Here is a 22,062-nt window from a genome sequence, read left to right as displayed (position 1 = left end):
CCGGTAAGGCAGAAATTTCATCCTAACCCTAGGAACCAAAACCACAAGAGGGCTGATTATAGGTACGGCGCAGCAAGTGGCCGGAGTCGGAATGCGATGGAGAAGGTGCTTGGTGAGTTGGAGAGGATGACTACTTTTTTCTTTAACAACATTCCGGACGACTGTAGTTTCGACTTCCTTATGAGGAAATTTGGTGAGGTGAGGAAACCTGCGGATGTTTTCTGCCCCAGGAAAAAAGACTTAAAAGGGAAACCTTTCGGTTTCGTTAGGTTTGTTGATGTCACGGATCAGGAGAGTCTGCTGCTTGAGCTTAATAAACTTTGGATCGGAAGTTACAAAATTAGGGTTTTTAATTCAAGGTTCAGCAGGAAAACAGCCGCAACACAAGTGAAGGATAACGGGGTGGATGAAAGGAGAACCAAGGCATTATATCACCCATAGGAAGGATGAAAGAAGGGATTTCGTTTAAAGATGTTGTGACAGGAAAGATGAGGGGTGAGCCATGTGCAGATGAACTGGTTCAATTTCAATCTTGCGAGGATGAGGTGGCGTGGATTGAAGGAGCTTTCACCGGCTTTATCAAATCAGAATTCCTGTGGGAGGACATTAAGGACGAGATCAACAGTGAATGTGCCGGGAAACTTAAGGTTAGAAATTTGGGAGGCAATATGGTGCTAATCTGCAGCACCTGCGAGTCCTCTATGGAAGCAGTGTTAGAAGTTCTTGACGAGTGGCGATCCTTTTGGTTTCAATGGTACCGAAAGTGGAAATATGTTGATGTTTGTCAAAATCGAGTGATCTGGACAAAATGGCTGGGCGTCCCCCTTAATGCTTGGAATCCGAGATTTTTCGACATTGCAAGTGCAAACTTTGCTAGGGTTCTCAAAATCGAAGAGGGCACAAGAAATAGAGAAAATCTGGAGTTTACCTTCGTTCAAATCTCCACTAGGCTTCGTTCGGTTGATAGAGTTGTGGAGTGCCGGATTGACGGCGCAAGTTTCAACATCCGGATTGAAGAAGTGAACGATAATTCACTCCCGGAGTCGGTAGAGGGCGGCGGCGAGGAGGCATCGGAATCTGACTCCGAGTGGTCTTGGAATGAGGAGTCTCAAGCACCGGCGAATGCTTGCATTGGGAGTGAGGACGATTGCACCGACAATGAGTGGGACGTTTCAGTTTCCCAGGTAAACCTTTCAAATTTGGGAAGAATAATCGTTAAAGACACGATGACCGAGAACAACAATTTGGAGAAGGAGGCTACACAAAGTTCGAAGGAAATCTCTTGCAAAGTTTCATCCCAACAGGGGCCCCACCTGTCGGTTTTTGCGGCTGGGTCTGTCCTCGGAGTGCAGTTGGGCCTGCATGAAGAAGCACATCCGGGTGGAGTTGAGAGACAGGCTGAAGCCCAAGAGATGAATCACGTGTGGGCCGAGGCCCAAGTTCAAAGGCATGAAGCCCAACAGACGAATTTGCTCTTAGGCTCGCCTTTTCAGAGCTTGGGTCAGTCGAAGTCAAGTATTAGTGCAACCTTACAGCCCCAAACCCTTGAGACAAGTCAACAGGGCCTTCGCTGCGTGGAAGAGGCGGCTCTGCTGGAAGATGCCACGGCTTTGGAGGACAAAGAGGAAGAAAGGTGCTTGAATGGTGATGATGGACTGATGGCTGAGGTGTTCACGACGTCGAAGGAAGGTGATGCGAGTGGATGTGCAGTTTCGAGGGAGGCTCACGGGGAAGAAGGAGGGGGGGCTCAAATCAAAAAGTTAAAAGAAATTGCTTGGCAACACAGAAAAGGGGTAACAAAGGCAAACAGAAATCCATGAGGAAAAAATTGCGTGCAATTTCTAGACAAAAAGAAAGACACCAGTGGGGAGAGTTCATCTCCCAAATTGAGTCAAAAGAAAATGAGCAGAGAGTTGAAGAGGGCACCAGTCTTGATTCTGGTGTTTTCAAGGAAGAGGAAAAAAGGGCAAGAAATAGGGAGGAAGCTTTGAAAATTTGGCAATTTGGCAAAGAGTTAGGGCTCTCAAGCGATCTACGGGACGACGAGATGGTCGATCAGATTGTGCTTCAGCAAATGAATGGGGACGGTGCTCAGGAACTGGGGGTCGAGAGAGAGGGTGTTTAATGAATATCATGTCCTATAATATAAGGGGGCTTGGGAGCTGTGCAAAAAAGAGGGATGTTGGTGAGCTTATCAATGCCAACAAACTCGATTTTTGCTTTCTACAGGAATAAAAAATGGAGGTGTTTGAGGAACAAATTTGTAAGGCGTGGTGGGGTACGAGTAATTTTGATTTTGCGGTGAGGAATGCAGAGGGCAGATCCGGCGGTATTGTCTGTACCTGGAATAGAGACACTTTTGAGGCGTCGAGTAAATGGGATGTCCATGGCGCTATGGTGGTGAATGGCTGCTGGAAACAAGGTAACATTGAGTGTTGTTTTGTTAATGTGTATGCCCCGTCAAGCTATGCGGATAAACTCAGATTGTGGGATTTGCTTAGCACCATTGTTGAGCAAAATGTGGATCGATGTGTTTGTGTTTTGGGCGATTTTAACGCGGTTCATAAAACCAATGAAAGAGTGGGAAGAGGTGAGGCTGGTGGCTTTGCTGAAGTTAGAAAATTCGACAATTTTATTTGTGGGTGTGAGCTGTCGGAAATCCCATTACAGGGAAGAAAATTTACTTGGTACCAACCTAATGGCGCGTGCAAGAGTAAATTGGATCGATTTCTCGTCAATGACTGTTGGATGCAAGTGTGGGAAACTTCTTGGTGTCGCGGTCTTAAACGGTCCTTGTCGGATCACTGTCCAATTATTCTTTCGACGAAATCTTATGATTGGGGCCCGAAACCCTTTCGTTTCTTGAATGCGTGGATCAATCACCCGGAGTTTGAGATGGTGGTCAGGAAAGCTTGGGCAGAGAACGATGTTGAGGGCTGGAAATGCTTTGTGGTCAAGGAGAAACTCAAAAAACTTAAAGGAATCTTGAAAGTCTGGAATAAATCGACATTTGGTTTTGTCGACTACAGAATTCAGCAGCTGAAAGATGAGTTACTGGTCTGGGATACTAAGGACGACAACGTTGGCCTGGCTGAGAATGAGATCATTAGAAGAAACGAGATTAAAGCTTTGCTCACCTTGCAAATGAAGGACAAGGTGAGTATTCTGCAGCAAAAAGCTAAGGGCAAATGGCTGCTGGAGGGAGATCTTAACTCCAGTTTCTTTCATAGAGCTATTTTGGGGAGAAGAAAGAAGAATGAGATTTCAGGGTTGACCTTCGATAACCAATGGATTTCGGAACCGGCAATTGTCAAAAGCAAGGTTAAAGAACATTTCGAGAGGTTCTTCAAGAGGAAAGTTAGACATTTACCAGCTTTCCTCAGCAACCTCATGCAACGAAGACTGTCAGATGAGGATAAAAGGTGGCTGATTCGGGACTTTGACGAGGAAGAGATTAAGGATGCTATCTGGAACTGTGAAGGGAATAAGAGCCCCGGCCCGGACGATTTTAACTTTGCTTTCTGGAAATCATCGTGGGAAATTGTGAAAGAGGATCTCGTACAGGTTATGAGGGAGTTCCATGCTAACGGGAAACTTCCTCGAGGGAGTAACCCGTCCTTTTTTGTCTTAATTTTGAAATCAGAGGGTGCAGGGAAGCTCGAGGAGTTCAGACCTATTTCATTAATCAGCAGCCTTTATAAAATCATCGCTAAACTACTTGCTGCTCGAATGAGTAAGGTGATGGGGTCAATCATTTCGAAGAATCAAAGTGCGTTCGTCGGAGGCCGCTTTATATTGGATGGCGTGGTTATCTTGAATGAAATCATTGCCGAGGCAAAGAAGAAGAGACTTAGCAGAATTATATTCAAGATCGACTTCGCGAATGCGTATGACTCAATTGAATGAGACTACTTAGATGCTATGCTCGACTTGCTCAACTTTGACCCCCTTTGGCGGAAGTGGATTATGGGATGCGTTTCGACGGCTTCCGCCAACGTCTTAGTGAACGGGTCACCATCAGGAGAATTTAAAATGGAAAGAGGGTTGAGGCAGGGAGACCCGATGTCTCATTTCCTTTTTCTCATCGCGGCGGAAGGGCTTCATGCGCTGATTGAGAGATCCATGGCAAAACAATGGCTGACACTGGCGGTTATTGGTAAGGAGAAGGTCCGTATTTCTCACTTGCAATATGCAGACGATACAATTTTCACCCTTGATGAGAATGAAAGGAATGCAACAGTGGTTAAAAATCTCCTCAATCTGTTCCATTTTGTCTCGGGTTTAGGAGTTAACTTTAACAAGAGCAGTCTTTACAGCATGGGGGTGGATGATGCAAAGGTTCAGCGAATGGCGGAGGTGCTTAATTGCAAAGTGTCTGCTCTACCGTTCAAATATCTTGGGGTCATGGTTGGAGGACGCAATAATAGTGTTATTGATTGGAATGGTGTTGTTGAAAAAGTTCGAAGGAAAATTGACGGATGGGAGAAGAGGAAACTTTCTTTGGTAGGTCGTATCACGCTGATCAAAGCTGTCTTGCAAGTAATACCTATTTAGCAGCTCTCATTCTCTTGTGTTCCAAAAGCGGTCGTGAGAAACCTTAACTCTTTATTTGTCAAGTTCTTGTGGGGTGGGGGCAGGGGAACTCTGGGGCTATTGCGTGGATTAAATGGGATGTCCTCTGTTCAGGTAAAAGTGAAGGAGGGCTGGGGTTTAGGAACCTTGAATGGTTCAGTTCGGCTCTTGTTAGTAAGTGGGTCTGGAGATATTTGGAAGGAAAAGAGGCTCTGTGGGTTAGGGTGGTGAGATCAGTTCATGGTGAGGTTTTTTGGGGGGGAGGAGGGGCTGGGCTGTCCGGGTATGGGCGGGGGGTGGTGGCCGAAGATTCTTAGTCTGGGAGGGAGAGCGAGTAGGGGATGGTTCTTCCAAAACTTATCCCGTTATATTGGTAATGGGAGGGACACTAGTTTTTGGGGTGATAGATGGGTGGGGACTAAACCTCTTAGGTTTGTTTTCCCGAGGCTTTTCCGGTTGTGTGTTGATAGAGAGGTGTCCATTGAGCAGTCTGGGAATTGGGTTGAGGGGATGTGGGTGTGGGAGTTTAGGTGGAGAAGGCAGTTGTTCGAGTAGGAGAAAGGTTTGCTTAATGACTTATCGGTGCTTATTTAGGTGTTGTGCTGCAGCAAGATTCGAAGGATAGATGGCGGTGGAATGCAAATAAAGTTGGGAGTTACACGACCAAATCTGCCTATGCTGTCATCGCTGAAAAGGAGTCGGAGGACTCACCAAATGTTAGCTCGAAAGATGTTCTTGCTAAGATTTGGAAGGTGGCGACTCCATACAAGGTTCGAGTTACGGCGTGGAGATGCTTGAAAAATAGGCTTGCAACATGTGACAACCTCCTCAAGAGAAATATGAAGTTGAATGTGGAAGAAACCTGGTGCAATGCTTGCATTTCAACGGAAGAAACGGCAGACCATCTCTTCCTTTGCTGCCTGAAAGCTGAGATGATCTGAAACACTATTTAAAGCTGGATTGGTTTTTGTACAGTTCGGCCGAGGATCATGGTGATGCATTATTCGACGTTCTGTTACCTTGGAAGAGGGAAGAAGTGCCGCAAGTTCCTACAGATGCTTTGGGCTGTTACCATTTGGCTCATGTGGGAAAAAAGAAACAAGAGTAGATTTGAAGGTATTATGTGGGATGTTGATAGATTGGTGTTAGAGGTGAAGGGTAGATCATGGAGTTGGGCTAAAATTTTTAAGGTGGTTGATGTGGGGGGGTTAGTTTCGAGGCCTGGTGCTCAAAGAGTTTCTCGTTGGCGGAATGTATTTTGTCATAGGAGGGATGGCGGTCAGATTGAGAGGTGGAGGTTTTCCTTTCAAGCTGGAACGATTGGTGGCTCTGGTTGGTTGATTGAGCTTGTGGTGGTGCTGGTTTGTTTGTTTTTGCTACTTTTTCTCCCTTGTTCTCAACGGGCCTCCTCTGATTTGGAGGGCTGTTGATGGTTCTTGTGTTGGGTGACTTTCGAAGGTGTTTGTTTTGTTCTCTTTTGGATCTTTGGCATCCCTGGTGCCGATCCCTTTTACTTTCTTGAATAAAAATCTTTTCCCGATCCAAAAAAAAATAATCATAATTATAGTAATTAAATAAATATTTTATACTATATAATATTAAGATAAATATAAAGTTAAAATATATTTAACTGTAAAAAAGAAAAAATCAAACCTTTTGCCGAAAAATTCGTAGAGCAATCCCGCTTGCGAAGCCGCACTCTCTCTGGGTGTGTGAGTGTGTGTTGTGTGTGTGTAAAGCTGAGGAAAATTCAAGTAAAGCTATGAGAGCGTTGGAAGACTGAAGTAAAATGCCTCAAACAATAATGTTTTTGAAGCCCTTCATTTCTGCTCCATCAGCTTCGCTTTGGAGCGAATCTGAAAAAGTACCTATCCAACAATCAATTGTCTCGGCCACACACAAAAAGAGTAAACAGTGATACTCAAAGAAAATTAAGCGGAAAGTAAAGAACACAAGACACCAACAATGATTACCCAGTTCGGTGATAACACACCTACGTCTGGGGGGGCCACGCCCAGTTCCAACAGTTCACTAGTGAAGATAAGAAATACAAAGGACTTACACGCGAAGACTCGATCTTCCTAGCCTCTATTTCTTCCCACACCTTCACCTACGTGAACAAAATAAGAGCAAGATAGAACTTACTCACAGAACGTGACTGCACCTCAATCCACGTTCAAACCAACAACAATAAACACTCCAACAAGCTGGAGCACAGATGAACGAACATAAACCCAACTCACGCTTCCACAGGAAACTAGCAGGAATCAACAGCACACTCACACACGAACTGTATGCTCTCCTACTGCACGAAAATACTCTCTCAAAATAATGAGAATAACAAAGAAGGCAGCAGCACATTCGAAATCTCTTCATCACCAATAAATAGCCAAACCCTAGAAGAAGTTTGGGCTCTTGAAAGTATGGGCTCTTGGCGGGCTGCAGGCTCCAGATGGAGGCTCATCGAAGGGATTACTTGAAGCGACACTGAATAGGGTTCATAAAATCCCTAGGAATAAAGACTCCTTAGCAAACTTGAAGGTCCAAGCCTATCTCAAACTAAAAACCCGTAGAGAGAGAAAAACTGCCAGACAAGAGACTGAAGAAGCAACTCTGGTAGAAACAGTCCGAGAAACTCCTGAAGAGACTCACTTTAGTCTACACAATGACAACTAAAAAATAGAGTATAGAAATACTCTAACAATCTCCCCCTTTGTCATTGGTGTAGACAAAACACATTTCTAGACAAAACGAAACAGAGTTATCATTAATACTCCCCCTCAATGTCATCAGCACTACTCCCCCTCAAAGCATACAACCATAAGCAAACCATAAGCACAAAATATATACTCTTCCTTTTTGTCACAGCAATGACAAGGGACGCCCATAACAGAGATGAACACACCCAACATCCAAGATCAATAATCACGCTAAAAAAAACCGGGGATGCCATAAGCATCAATAATAAAAGACTGAGTCACCAAAAAGAAATCCACTTTAGCAACACAAGAGTTAATAGTGGTCCAAAAACAACAATCTTGATCAGATTGGATTTTGCTTGATATCAGATGCTTGATGAGAAAATTCACGATCTTCAGAAAGATAGAACATCGGAGGAGACTTTTGATAAAGCACGAATATAAACTGATACCTTTGCTAGAACTCCTCAAACAACAGCAAGGTACCCGTGCTTGATGAACAGATAGTCATAAGATGCAGAGCCCAAGTCTTTGATGCCAAGATTCTGTTGGATTTGTGTAGGCCTTGAAGTGCGAGTTGTTAGTTGAGACAATATAACAATTATCACTTGAACGCTTTCCAGTTATAAACATTGTCTCACCATTCTTCACAATGCACTTATCCTTGTCAAAGCTAACACTCATTTTAATATCACAAAGCCGACTAATGCTGATTAAATTAGCTTTTAAACCATTGACAAGCATAACATTCTTAAGCTTCGGCATACCTGGAACATTTAAAGTCCCTTTTCCAATAACTTTCACCAGAACACCATCTCCAAAAGTGACTTCTTCATCTGCTACAGCATGAATATCTTCAAGATATTTTGCATCTCCTGTCATATGATTAGAACAACCACTATCCAGATGCCATGAGTGTTGAAATTCAGACCTCAATGAATTTTGAGCCACATAACTCATGTTCATCCTTGGTTGATGGTTTTGTGAGTTTCTCATGTTGATCTTGATGTCACGAAGAAAGAAGCGACATCTGGGTCTGATATGTCCGCGCCTTCCACAATAGTGACATGTAGGAATAAAGGCTCGATTATGATTCTTCTTAGGCGGCAGATTTCTATAAGTCGCTGGCCTGTGAGTGTTTTGAGGAGGTGGACGATTTGCTTCTTTGGTTGGGATATCATTACTTTTGACACCATCATTTTTAGGAACCCAACCTTTTCCTTGAAATCCCAATCCAGTCTTGTTGCCAGCATCACGCCCATGTCCAAGTATCTCGTCCAGCTTGTCTGTTCCAGAGTTCATCATCTTGACCAACTTCTATTGATGCTCCAATTCTCCCATCTTCGATTCCATGGTCTGCTTAAGAATGTCAAGTTCTGTCTTTTGCTTCTCATACATCTCCTTATAATCATCGCGTTCTCTGGAAACATCATTAAGTTACGTTGAGAGAAACTTGTTTAATTCCAGCATCGCTAAACATTTCTTATAAATCATCTCATAATTTTTCGCCAGGTAGCTTTCATCAAGTTCCTCATTGTCACTTTCAGTCTCTTCCATAGTAGCAACGTCCAGAGAGACTTTGGCAGAAACTTCCTCCACTTTCGCAGCATAAGCAACAGTTTTCTCTTCAGTGTCTGAATCAGTCTCAAGTTTCAGAGGATCATCCTTAATCTCCTCCTTCTTAGAAAGATCAGTAGAGCTTAGAAGTGCAACCGGTTCATCCTCTGAATCGCTCCCACTGTCATCCGTTTCATCATCACTTTGAGATGCATTGAAGGATTTATTTTGCTTCTTCAATGTATTCGCACATTCAGCTTGAATGTGTCCATAACCATGACATTCATGGCATTGAATTCCAGATTTTGAAGCAGATCCTCGTTCATTCTTCCCTTGAGATAGTTGAAAACTTTTTGCATTCTGAAAACCTCTACCTCCATCATTTTTCTTTTTGAACTTGTTGAAAGCTTTACCAAAATTTTTGGTAAAAATAGCAAGAGATTCAAATAAATCATCATAATCATATTTGGTAGAGACCTTCTTGCTGTTTCCGGAATCAGCGACAAACATAATACTCTTCTTCTTCTCAGTTTTCTCTGGTCGAAGATTCATTTCGAACGTCCTTAAAGAACCTATGAGTTCTTCAAGCTTCATATCACTGACGTCTCTTGCTTCATCTATGGCAGTGAGTTTGTAGTCAAATCTTTCAGGTAAAGCATGCATCACCTTTCGCACAAGCTTTTCCTCAGGAATTCTTTCTCCAAGAGAGAAACTTTCATTAGCAAGAGTAAGTAGTTTGCCATGAAAGATGCTAATAGCCTCATTCTCGTCCATCCTCAGTTCTTCAAACTTCGTAGCAAGTTGCTGGAGACGCTGTTTTTTAACTTTAGAATTTCCCTCATAAGTACTCATCAGAACATCCCACGCCTCTTTTGCGTTAGCACACATGGATATAAGAGCAAACACCTCCATAGTTACAGCATTCTAGATAGAATTCAGAGCTTTTTTATTGGCATTAGAAGTAGCCAATTCATTGAACGTCCACTTGATCCTTTGCTTGGGTTTCCCTTCCTCATCACAAGGAGCAGTCCACCCTTCTTCCACAGCGGTCCAGGCATTCTCATCAACCGCACGAATTAAGGAAGTCATTCGCATTTTCCAGTAGATATAATTGCTTCCATCAAGTAGGGGTGGTCTCACAACAGACCTACCTTCTCTTTACAGCGCCATTAAACACACGAACACAGCAGCGGAATGAACATGATAGATACACCAGGAATCAACACCGATAACTTGGGTGATCCCGCTCTGATACCAATTGAAAAAGTACCTATCCAACAATCAATTGTCTCGGCCACACACAAAAAGAGTAAGCAGTGATACTCAAAGAAAATTAAGCCGAAAGTAAAGAACACAAGACACCAACAATGATTGCCCAGTTCGGTGATAACACACCTACGTCTGGGGGGCCACGCCCAGTTCCAACAGTTCACTAGTGAAGATAAGAAATACAAAGGACTTACACGCGAAGACTCGATCTTCCTAGCCTCTATTTCTTCCCAAACCTTCACCTACGTGAACAAAATAAGAGCAAGATAGAACTTACTCACAGAACGTGACTGCACCTCAATCCACGTTCAAACCAACAACAATAAACACTCCAACAAGCTGGAGTACAGATGAACGAACATAAACCCAACTCACGCTTCCACAGGAAACTAGCAGGAATCAACAGCACACTCACACACGAACTGTATGCTCTCCTACTGCACGAAAATACTCTCTCAAAATAATGAGAATAACAAAGAAAGCAGCAGCACATTCGAAATCTCTTTATCACCAATAAATAGCCAAACCCTAGAAGAAGTTTGGGCTCTTGAAAGTATGTGCTCTTGGCGGGCTGCAGGCTCCAGATGGAGGCTCATCGAAGGGATTACTTGAAGCGGCACTGAATAGGGTTCATAAAAGCCCTAGGAATAAAGACTCCTTAGCAAACTTGAAGGTCCAAGCCTATCTCAAACTAAAAACCCGTAGAGAGAGAAAAACTGCCAGACAAGAGACTGAAGAAGCAACTCTGGTAGAAACAGTCCGAGAAACTCCTGAAGAGACTCACTTTAGTCTACACAATGACAACTAAAAAATAAAGTATAGAAATACTCTAACAGAATCGATTGCAGCAAGAATGCCATTGATGCGAATATTAGGATATGCAAGAGGGCGGAGGTGGTGTGCTTTAGGATGTTGGCGCCGAGAAAGTTCATGCAGAGGAGGAGGAGAGTCGAAGTCTTCAAGGATGCTACAGATGAAGCGGATCAGAAGAGCTAGAGGAAGCTAATGCTCGAAATGGAGGAATCCGACTCTGCCGTTGAAGTGCTCAAGAGCCGGAGAGCCAAGAACCAGGCCTTGCCCAAGGACGTGGTGGTTGGGACGCTCGTCAGATTCAAGCAGCTCAAGAAATGGAACCTTGTTAGTGAGATACTCGAATGGCTGCGTACGCAGCATTGGTGGGATTTCAAGGAAATGGACTTTTTGATGCTTATTACGGCCTATGGGAAACTCGGGAACTTCACCAAAGCCGAGAGGATTATGAATTACATGATCAAAAACGGCTATCCGCCTCATGTTGTGTCCTACACTGGTCTTATGGAAGCGTACGGGAAAGGGGGCCAATACAGTCAGGCGGAAGCAATCTTTCGTAGAATGCAATCCACGTACGGGCCCCGAGCCATCTGCAGTGACGTATCAAATCATTCTTAAAACATTCGTGGAGGGTAACAAATTTAAAGAAGCCGAAGAAATCTTTGAAACCCTACTTGATGAGAAGGTTTCGCCTCTAAAACCCGACCAGAAAATGTTCCACATGATGATTTATATATGTACAAGAAGACGGGGGATTATGCCAAAGCTCGTAAACTGTTTGCATTGATGACCGAGAGAGGAGTCGAGCAGAATACAGTGACGTATAACAGCTTGATGTCGTTTGAAACCAACTACAAGGAGGTTGCCAATATCTTTGACCAGATGCAAAGGTCGATTATTCGACCCGATGTTGTGAGCTATGCACTTCTCATTAACGCCTACGGAAAAGCTACAAGAGAAGAAGAAGCTTTGGCTGTGTTTGAAGAGATGCTTGATGCTGGTGTGAGGCCGACGCACAAAGCATACAACATCTTGCTAGATGCGTTTGCGACATCCGGGATGGTGGAGCAAGCATGAATTGTCTTCAAGAGCATGAGACGAGACAGATGCACTCCCGATCTCTGCTCTTACACGACGATGTTATCGGCATACGTTAATGCATCCGATATGGATGGTGCTGAGAAATTCTTCAAAAGGATAAAGCAAGACGGGTTCGAGCCGAACATCGTCACTTACGGTACTCTCATCAACGGGTACGCCAAGGCGAACAATCTCGAGAAGATGATGGAGAAGTACGAGAACATGCGCGTTGAAGGGATCAAAGCTAACGCGACCATACTCACTTCCATCATGGATGCTTATGGGAGGAACAAGGATTTCGGCAGCGCCGCGATTTGGTACAACGAGATGGTGTCGGGCGGCATCGCGCCTGACCAGAAGGCCAAGAACGTACTCTTATCTCTGGCGAAAACGTCGGAAGAACAGCTTGAAGCTACACAACTCGTGGAGAATCCTTCTTCGGTCCGGCTCTCTGGCGGTGTCGGAGGCGACAGAGTCAAGAACACGGATGGCAGCGACGATGAAGATGAAGATGATGAATTTGATGAGTTGACAATTAGCAGCAATGATCAATTACTAGAAGAAGCTCATGCCTTGTGAAAATTGTCATAAAATTTTGTACGATTTTGATTTTGGGTTAATACTATAATTGCATATAGTGTTGATACATAGAGTTATGACAACTATTGTACGAGGTTTATCAAATGCTAGATGTAGAAAGGTCCATTAACTAAATCAATTGTTGTTGATATTTTCTTTTCGAAAAATTCGTAGAAAATTTTAAATATTTAACTGTAAAAAAAAAATACTATTTAGATATTATTTTTTTTAACCGATATTATTTAGATATTGTATTTACATTTTCTATATTCTTGTGACTTCAATCTCCTAGCTTTTAAAAAAATATATGTCCTATTTTTTTCATAATCCAAATTTATAGTTTCGTACCTGTGCGATGAACATTATCAAAATTTGTAGAATTTTACATACATAAAAAAAAAATCTAATTAAACATACATATAGCAATATCTTAATATACACAATATAATAATATGGATAAAAGTGTCCATCAAACACTATAAAAAAAAAGGCACCAACTAATTTAGATGGAACAATTTAAAAGATAATTTAGGTAATCTTTTCATGAACCCACACAAATTATTAGATTTTCGTAAAAAAAGAAATCATAAATCTATTGTTGTGAAAAAATATCCTCATTTTTTTGTTTAATAAAATATCATTGTAAATTTTAATTTTTTTAAAAAAATACTATTTATACCTTCTATGAGCATACACCCTAAGAAAGAGTATATATAGTTGAAAAGTAAATGTGTTTGGTCTCATAGTAAAGTAGTATAGATTGGCACTAAATATCTCAAATTCAAGTTTACTGTCACAATGATCTCTAACATTTTATTTATTTAAATTTCAGTTTTTTTAAGTAAAATTGATAGTATAATTATTAGAGCAATCCAAACACATGACCAAATATATGAAAACAATTAAGTACTCTATAAGTCTTACCCCTCTACTAAAAAAAGTATAAATGCTGCAAAATGGGGGAAAAAAAACTATTAATATTGATGAAAAATTAAATTCATGAATTAAATGAAAAAAAATAAACAAAATTTTGTACTAAAAATAATACAGGCACTAATAATCAAAATTATACAATTATATTTCCATAATAATCATTCACAAAAAAATTATGTGCAAGTAAAGAAAAGAAAATGGAAAAACAAAAGGAAATAAATAAATTTAATTAAAAGAAAAAATGAAATAAACAAATGATATAAAAAGTAAAATAAAATGATAATTGAAGGAAAAAAAAATAAGAGAGTGGATAGAGAAAATAGTTTTGTTTGAAACTTAACTTGCAATATCTTTATCATCTCAAATTTATTTTTAATATATTATATATCAAATTAAAGATATTATCATGCTCTTCAAATTGATATGCATATTGAATATTTTATTATTAGTTAAAATGTATAATTTTTTAGAAGAGAGAAAATAAAGAAAAAAAAAAAACCAAAAGATAAAGGAAACGAAAAAATAAAAAAGAAAACCGTAAATTAGCATAAATATAGAAGAAGTGAGTTGGATTGTCATTTGATTGTCATTTGATTAGTCAATAACTGATTTTTTAAATAATGGCGCTAATTTGTTATCGTTTAAAACTGCGTTATTATATTATATATAGATTTATCTTATACACATGTTCTCTTGAAAAATAATGAATAAATTTTTTTTTTTACTTGGGGGAGTTGGGGAGGGGGAGCAGTGGGGTTTGAACCCGGACCCTCCCCTTCTCCCACCGCGTCGGACCCTTTTTCTTTCCCCACCTCCCCACCCCCCGATGAGACTTTTTCATCGTCGGAGTACCGAATCGGGGTCGTGGTCCTCATAAACGCATTGTCGGAGTACTAAATCGGGGAATTGCAGAGGTGAATTCGGGTTTTGGGTTTTGGATTTGAGGAGAAATCGAGCCCTAATCCCTTGTCGATTTTGTTGGTGGGGAAGGGCGGTGGAGGGAGAGAGTCGTGGGGAGTGCGGTGGTGGGGAAGGCGGTGGAGGAAGAGGTGTGGTGGTGGGGAAGAGCAGGGGCGACGGATCTGTGATGGTGGTGGGGAAAGGCGGTGGAGGAAGAGGTGTGGTGGTGGGGAGAGCAGGGGCGGCGGTGGAAGAGGCGGTGAGAGAGAGTGATGGTGGTGGGGGAAGCCGGTGAGGGAAGTGGCGGCGGGTGCGACGCGGTTCTGGGAGGGGAAAGAGGCTGACGGCGGGAGGGAGGGTTGGAGGCTGGGGGCTCGACGGCGGCGGTGCGACGCGGTTCTGGGGGAGGGGAGGGTCCGACCGGGGGGTGTGGGGGAAGCTGACGTGTGGAGAGAGAGAGAGAGTGGGGTGTGAGAGAGAGAGGGTGGAGTGTGTGTGTGTGACGTGGCGATGACGTGGCGATTCCGGCTGCTACGTCAATATCCCGGTCGCCGGAATTCAAAAATTGTGTCAAAATTGAACAACTTCTTAAATTGATGTATTAAAATGTAAAATCCTGAAATCGCGTCAAAAATGGATTTTCGGCAAAGTTTGTGTATTTAGGTGCAATTTTCCCATTATTTTATGCCATACTTTCAATTTTGCCGCTGACCCACCACCACCCCCATCCCCACTGGCCCACCCCCTCCCACCCTCACCTCCCCTTCCCCAGTTTTTTTTTTATAATTTTTCTCGCCAGCCCCACCCACACCATGCAACCCCCCTTCCCCCTCTTGCCCAATTTTTTTTCTTTTCTAATTTTTCTCATCACCCCACCCCACCTCTCTACCCCACGCCCCCGCGCCCACCCCCACCTAACCCAACCCACCCCCAAAAATTTTAATATTTTTAATTTTTTCTCACCACCACACCCCATCCCCTACCCCACGCCACCACCCCCTCCCACACCACCCTCCCCCCAATTTTTTTTTTCTAATTTTTCTCACCATCCCCACCCATCCCACCTCCCCACACAATTTTGTATTTAAAATTTTCTCACCACCCCCTACCCCACGTCCCCACCCACCCTCCCCCCAATTTTTTTTTTTAATTTTCTCGCCACCCCACCCCACCTCACCTCACCTCTTACCCCATGCCCCCACCCCATCCACACCCCATTTTTTTTCTTCTTTAATTTTGCTTGCCACCCACACCCACACCCACACCCCATATCCCACGGCCACCCACCCCCCTCCCCATACCCTAATGATTTTTTTATTTTTTTTCTCGCCACCCCATACCCCACGCCTCCACCCCCTACCCCACCCACCCCCTCCTCCAATTTTTTTTTATTTTTATTTTATTTTTAAATTTTTCTCACGCCCCCCTACCCCAATAATTTTTTTTTCATTTTTTTTTAGTTTTTAAAAAAAATCGTGAAAAAATAAAATAAAATTGGATGGGGGGTTGCGAGAAAAATAAAAATAAAAAAATTGGATGGGGCTGGGAGGGTAGGGGTGGTGAGAAAAAAAATTTAAGAAAACTTAAAAAAAAATGGGGTAAGGGGGTGAGGTAGGGGTGGGGGCGTTGGGGTGGGGGTGGGGTTGGGGTTGGGGTGGCGAGAAAAATTTAAAATTTTTTTTGGGAGCGGGGGAGGGTGTGGAGGGGTGGGTGGAGGTGATGAAAAAAATTAGAAAAAAAAATTGGGGGGAGGGTGGTGGCGTGGGGTAGGGGGTGTGGGTGGGGTGGCGAGCAAAATTAAAGAAGAAAAAAAAAATAGGGTGCGAGTGGGGTGGGGTGGTGTGGGTGGGGGTAGGGGTATGGGGTAGGAGGTGGGGTGGGGTGGCGAGAATAATTTAAAAAAAAATTGGGAGGGAAGGGTGGGTGGGCGCGTGTGGTGGGGGTGGTGGCATTGGGGTAGGGGGTGGCGAGAAAAAAAAATCTTTGGGGTGGGGGGAAGGGGGTGTGGGTGGGGTGGCGAGCAAATTAAAGAAGAAAAAAAACTGGGGTGGGGTGGGGTGGGGCGGCGAGAAAAATTTAAAAAAAATTAGGGGGGACGGGTGGGGCGGGGGTGGTGAGAAAAAAAAATTAAAAATAAAATTGAGGGGGGTGGGTGGGTGTGGGGGGAGGGTGGGTGGTGGCATGGGGTAGGGGTGGGGGCGTTTGGGGTGGGGTGGGGTGGGGTGGCGAGAAAAATTAAAGAAAAAAAAAATTATTTGTTCTAATTTGACACCCACTGACATTCCTAGTGTTAAGGGCAAAATTGGAAGATCATAAAAATATACATCATGGGAAAATTTTATCACACCTACAGGTCATGATAATATTATCATGATTTGGGATGAAAATGTGGAAAAAAGGGTGCCCGAAAAAATTTTCCCTCATGCCCGAAGAAAATTTGCTAACAAAGAGAACACATGAAAAAATGGAAATTGAGGGAAATTATTTGTTTTCCACCCTTTTCCCACAAAGAGAACGAAGCCTTATAGTTATTCGAGGGAGAAAAAATGAGTGAAAAGAAACTGCCCGAGAAAATATTCCATCATGCTCGAATAAAAATTTCCATCATGATAAACATATAAAAATGGTGGAAAATGAATAAAAATATATTTTTTTCTCTTATTTTCCATCAAAGTAAACACACCCTTAGATAAAAACAAATCACACCTATACTGGTCCCGAGGCGAATATGTACTAATGTATGGGGGAATATACTAGTTAGTGTTTTTGTTTGTTTTTCAGATTAAGTATTCGAAGGCAGACTAGTTGATAATAACTTAGCTGGGTGACACAGATCAGTGTACTGAAATTAGGGTGACTTATGTCCAAATAAGTCCTACACTAACTGAGTGTTCAGTTAGCAATCCTAATGACTGCTCGGAAGTTGATCAATTGAGCTAATAATTAAATTGTGTGGGGAATGTGATGGTAAGTTTTAACTCGTATAAGAATTCTTTTCAAGTTTAACTTTTCAGCTTATCACTCTTCAGTTTAGATCAGTGACTTGAGTCAGCTATAGTGAAATATGATAATCAGTTTTATGCTTGTGTTGATGATTGTATAGGTCAATATGCTGAGCAGAAAGACAGAATAGCAAAACTCAAATATAAATGCTTAAGTAGATGACACAATCTGTTTTACGTGGTTCGTAGCAAACTCCTACGTCCACGATCCTGGTTTACAAGGCAATCTCTTAGTTTTGGATTCCTTGTTTTTACAACTGCAAGTTCAGCTTGATCGGTCAGTTGCATTAGATTGATTTATAGGTTACGCAACCATGACCGTTAAATGCAATTTCCTTGGTTGCAATTTCGATTATAGTACTTCAACTTTCAGATTTGTTGATTTCCTTCTAACTCTAACACTTAACTTTTTACAGAGAGTAGTGAAAGGGTTCAAGGTAGGGTTTCCAACTATGAGCACACTGTTACAATAAGAATAGTGGTTGAAGATAGTGTGCTCGGATCTAGGCTTTAAATACAGAGAAATGTTTCCTAGAATAAGGGAGTCTTTGAATAATAACTTAGGAAAAACAGATCGTGTAATTCCGAAAGTAATTTGTAGGAGTACCCACATCGGTTGACTCATCTAGGGGGCTAGAGTCGATTTTGGGATGAGCTGACTGATGCACGGGCCACGATATATTTACTTACTTTTTAAAATTTTAAATTATGTAAAAATACGTACCAAAGTGTCATTATTTATGAATTGGATTAATTGGTAACGAAAAAATTATACCCCTACGTCCACGATATCGATTTTACTTTCGATATTTTGGTATGTCCACTGTCCACAATATCATTTTCACTTTTATTTATAGAAATAAGGTTCACAAACTCCACTCACAATAATAGTGTTAATTTAAATATAAGTATTTGATTTAAAATACTGTATAATAACTGTAAATCAACTTAATGAGCATTGTATAATAATAATATAATTAAATTTATAGATTATAAAATAAATTATTTCAGTCAATCTCATTTTGAGCAAATAATACTAAACTATTAATATAACAAAATTAATAGTCGTCATTTAATACTATAATATTGGGATCTTAAAATACCAAACTGCATTATTGTTGAAAGTTTATATTTAAACAACCCAAAACTAATTTAAACATCAGGAGAAATACAAATAATATAAAAAGAATATATAACAATAAATATGTTTATATAAATAAATACATAAATAATTCATATACATAATTAAATAAATCTATATAATAATTTAAATTCTAATTTTAATATATATAACTAATTTTTTATTTGCAAATTCACATTAAAATTAATACAAATTTTATTTTCCTTAACTGCATCATCTATACTTTAAAAATCTTTAAATTTAAAATAATTATAATTAAACAACTATGTAAACTTTTTTGAAAGGTAAAAAATGACACCTACTTCACCAACAAATGATAACAAAATGAAAAAATAGCATGATGTTCAATATTAGAGACTCACTTCAAATTTATTTATTAATCCGAATTAAAGATTATAATTTTTAATTAAACATTGAATTGAATATTTTTTTCATGAATCGAAGTTAACGATTTTTTAAATAAAATTAAAATAGAAAAAGAAGAAATAAATTTTGGAGGGAAGAAGTGAAAAGAGAGAGAAAATTTGAAAGTAAGAAAACTCCTCTTTTATATTATATATAGATTTCTTCTTCATTTTTTCACCATTCCTTCATTTAATTCACTCATTCATTTTCCTTTCTTCATTTTTTTTCTCTAACATAAATGACTTCGTGGTTCGATGATACTTCGTCTTCTTCGTCCGACGACGAGACGAAAAAAATTATGGATATCATCGTCCAATCATGAGAAGAAATGTTGGCTCAATGTCTAAGGCCTTTGTTTATCGTGATCATGAGGCCGCCCATCAACAGCTTCTTCAAGATTACTTCAACGACAACCCAACGTACGACGTCATTCTCGGATGCAGAAGGAGCTGTTCTTACGTATCTTCGATGGTGTGCGAGGTGTAGATGGTTACTTCCGGATGGCCCATGATGCTTGTTTAGTCCTATTTTGTGAAGATTCTATGGGTATTTGGGTGAGCTATGGGTTTATATTTTTATCTCATTCACTCAGTAGTTGATTGATTTGAGCTTATGTGCTTATTTTGTTATCTCAGGATTTGATGCTCTATTGGTTAATTAGTGGACAAAAATGGAGTTCAAATTCGGTTGATTGGTTTTAAAAAGAATTGTAACTCGTCTCGATACGAGTTCGTAGGCGAAAACGGATCCAAAATTCGACTTGTAACTAAGGAGAACGGGCCAAAACAAAAACATCGCTCAGTGTAGTCCGCGCGTGAGCGACCCACGGCCGCTGGGTTTTTGAGTCAGAGCTGATTTAACATATTTGAAGTTATTTCAACGCCCACTCTCCTATTCCAACGCCCGCTCACCTATTCCAACGCCCAAGCTCTATATTCCAGCGCCCGAGTTAATTTCCTGCGACCGCTCCACTCTTGCTCATCCCAGCGGCCGAGCTGGCGATTCCAGCGGCCGCTCATGCTCGTGATTTATGCTTAATTGTTCTAAATTTTGGGGTTTGCTTGTGCATATTTTAAGTTAAATCTTCTGGAAATTGGTGCGTTTTATGGTTTGTTTTATGCTTTGCAGGAGATTTAGGTTTTATAGTTGGAAGAGTGTAATTTTGGAGATTTTGGATGAAAATGGCGTTTTTAGGTGCACTCTGACGTGCCAGAGCTGAAAAGCCGTGTTCAGAGCTAAAAGTCCGCGTGCAGAGCAGAGCCGAGCATTGCAGAGCAGAGCTGCGCGGATAGCTCTGTGCAGAGCAGAGCTGACTTGCAGAGTCAGAGCTGAACTTCCCTAGCAGAGCTGAAATCTTCAGAGCAGAACAAACTTGTCAGAGCAGAGCTAAATTAGCAGAGCTAAATTCGACAGAGCTTACTTACGCGCCAGAGTAAACTTGACAGAGCAGAGCTAAATCTACAGAGTCAACATATGTAGAGTTGACTTTACAGAGCTGACTTTTCAGCTCTGGACTATACGACAGATCTGAACATTGCAGAGCTGACTTTCAGCTCTGCCATGCCTTTGCAGAGCCGAGTTCCAGAGTTCGCTAAATGTTGCAGAGCTACGAATTTTTGCCAGAGTAGAGATAACTGCAGAGTGCGTTGCCAGCTGGAGTTACCTTTGCCTACACGATTCTATTCCTTTTAGAGAAACCCTCCGGACCTAACAATCATTCTTCCAAAGACATTCTTTTAATTAGGGGCGCGACTAGACTCATAAATTTGACATATAAAATATTTTTTTTAAAAAAAAGATAACTTGAAAATTTCTAAATAAAAATTATAAAGAAGATAAATGGTTTTGGGCTGTGACACTTGGGCCTTAGGAGCACAGACCCGATTCCAAGCGACAGAGGATATCGGCTTGGAAGTGGTGTTGCCCGTCCAAATAAAAGAGGGACAGACACGATCCAAATCATGCAGCAACTTATCGGTCATTTGTCGCATCAATCTTTGCTTGCTCAATTTCTATCCCCTGATGGCGAATAATGAACCCAAGAAACTTGCCGGACTTGATGTTGAATGCACATTTTAGTGGATTCATCTTTAGTTGATGCTTTCTCAATCGCTCAAATATCATTCTCATATCTTACAGGTGATTGCTTCGTTTTTTGGACTTAGCCACCAAATCATCCACATAGCACTCAACATTTTTATGGAGTAGATCATCGAATATTGTCTGCATGGCTCTCTGATAAGTGGCGCCAGCATTCTTCAACCTAAATGGCATCACTTTATAGCAATAGATCCCTTTCGGGGTTTGAAATGCTGTCAATTCTTCATCATTTGGTGACATGCGGATTTGATTGTAACCGAAAGATCCATCCATCAAGGTTAATGCTCCATGCCCAGTTGTAGCATCGATCATCAATTCAGCAATTGGTAATGGAAAGTCATCTTTGGGGCATGCTTCATTCAGGTCCCTGAAGTCGACACATACACGAATTTACCCATTTTTCTTTCTCATCGGAACAATGCTTGAAATCCATGTCGGGTATTTAACTTCTCTAATAAACCCACGTCGATGAGTTTGTTCACTTCGGCTTCGATTAGAGGAACCAGCTCTGGTCGGAACCGGTGCTGAGCTTGCTTGACTGGTTGTGCATCCTTTCTGACGGCTAAATGGTGAACAGCTATCTTGGAGCTCAATCCTGGCATTTCCTTATAAGACCATGCAAAGATATCTTTAAATTCTTTGAGCAATTCAAAATATGAGTATTCCTCATCAATGGTCAACAACACGCTGATGTAAGTGGGTCGTGGATCTTTAATAGTGCCCAAGTTAATCTCTTTCAATTCATCAACAGTAGCCTTAACTCCTTCAAATTGTTGAAGAGATATTTCAGCGTCTTTTTCCTCAACGACCACTTCTTCACATGAGGTGATATGGTTTGATATGACAACATTTTCATCTTGCTGGCGAAGGCTTTTGAAATCAATACATATCTTTATGCTTCCATTTCTCAGATGCACGAAGATAAGACTGCGTGCAATGTTTTCTGTGATAGTACCATCTCTAACTAGATCCGCAACTTCACGGCGCACTTGATTTCGAGTAGTGTGAGAAACTG

General features: G+C 41.3%; 1 protein-coding gene and 1 pseudogene across 1 annotated transcript; both read left to right on the top strand.

Moving 5' to 3' along the window:
- The first annotated feature begins 4,032 nt into the window (after positions 1 to 4,032).
- On the top strand, positions 4,033 to 5,680 carry LOC131003029 (uncharacterized). The gene is made up of 4 exons (XM_057929496.1): positions 4,033 to 4,539; positions 4,638 to 4,820; positions 5,181 to 5,437; positions 5,548 to 5,680. The coding sequence occupies exons 1-4, from the start codon at positions 4,033 to 4,035 to the stop codon at positions 5,678 to 5,680; spliced, it is 1,080 nt and encodes a 359-aa protein (XP_057785479.1).
- Positions 5,681 to 6,220: 540 nt separating this feature from the next.
- On the top strand, positions 6,221 to 12,751 carry LOC131003033 (pentatricopeptide repeat-containing protein At3g59040-like; annotated as a pseudogene).
- Positions 12,752 to 22,062: the final 9,311 nt, after the last annotated feature.

Source organism: Salvia miltiorrhiza, unplaced genomic scaffold (assembly GCF_028751815.1).
Source record: "Salvia miltiorrhiza cultivar Shanhuang (shh) unplaced genomic scaffold, IMPLAD_Smil_shh fragScaff_scaffold_60_2, whole genome shotgun sequence".
In the NCBI taxonomy this organism is placed as follows: Eukaryota; Viridiplantae; Streptophyta; class Magnoliopsida; order Lamiales; family Lamiaceae; genus Salvia; species Salvia miltiorrhiza.
Note: the sequence above shows the minus strand (reverse complement) of the source record. Positions and strands in the feature narration are given on the sequence as shown.

Bases quoted from the DNA above. Each gene is read 5' to 3' on its own strand.
- LOC131003029 (XM_057929496.1), top strand. From the start codon at position 4,033: ATGGAAAGAGGGTTGAGGCAGGGAGACCCGATGTCTCATTTCCTTTTT. The intron at 4,821-5,180 runs GTTTTTTGGGGG...GTTGTGCTGCAG, and splicing joins TGAGATCAGTTCATGGTGAG to CAAGATTCGAAGGATAGATG. The intron at 5,438-5,547 runs GTGCAATGCTTG...GTTTTTGTACAG, and splicing joins TTGAATGTGGAAGAAACCTG to TTCGGCCGAGGATCATGGTG.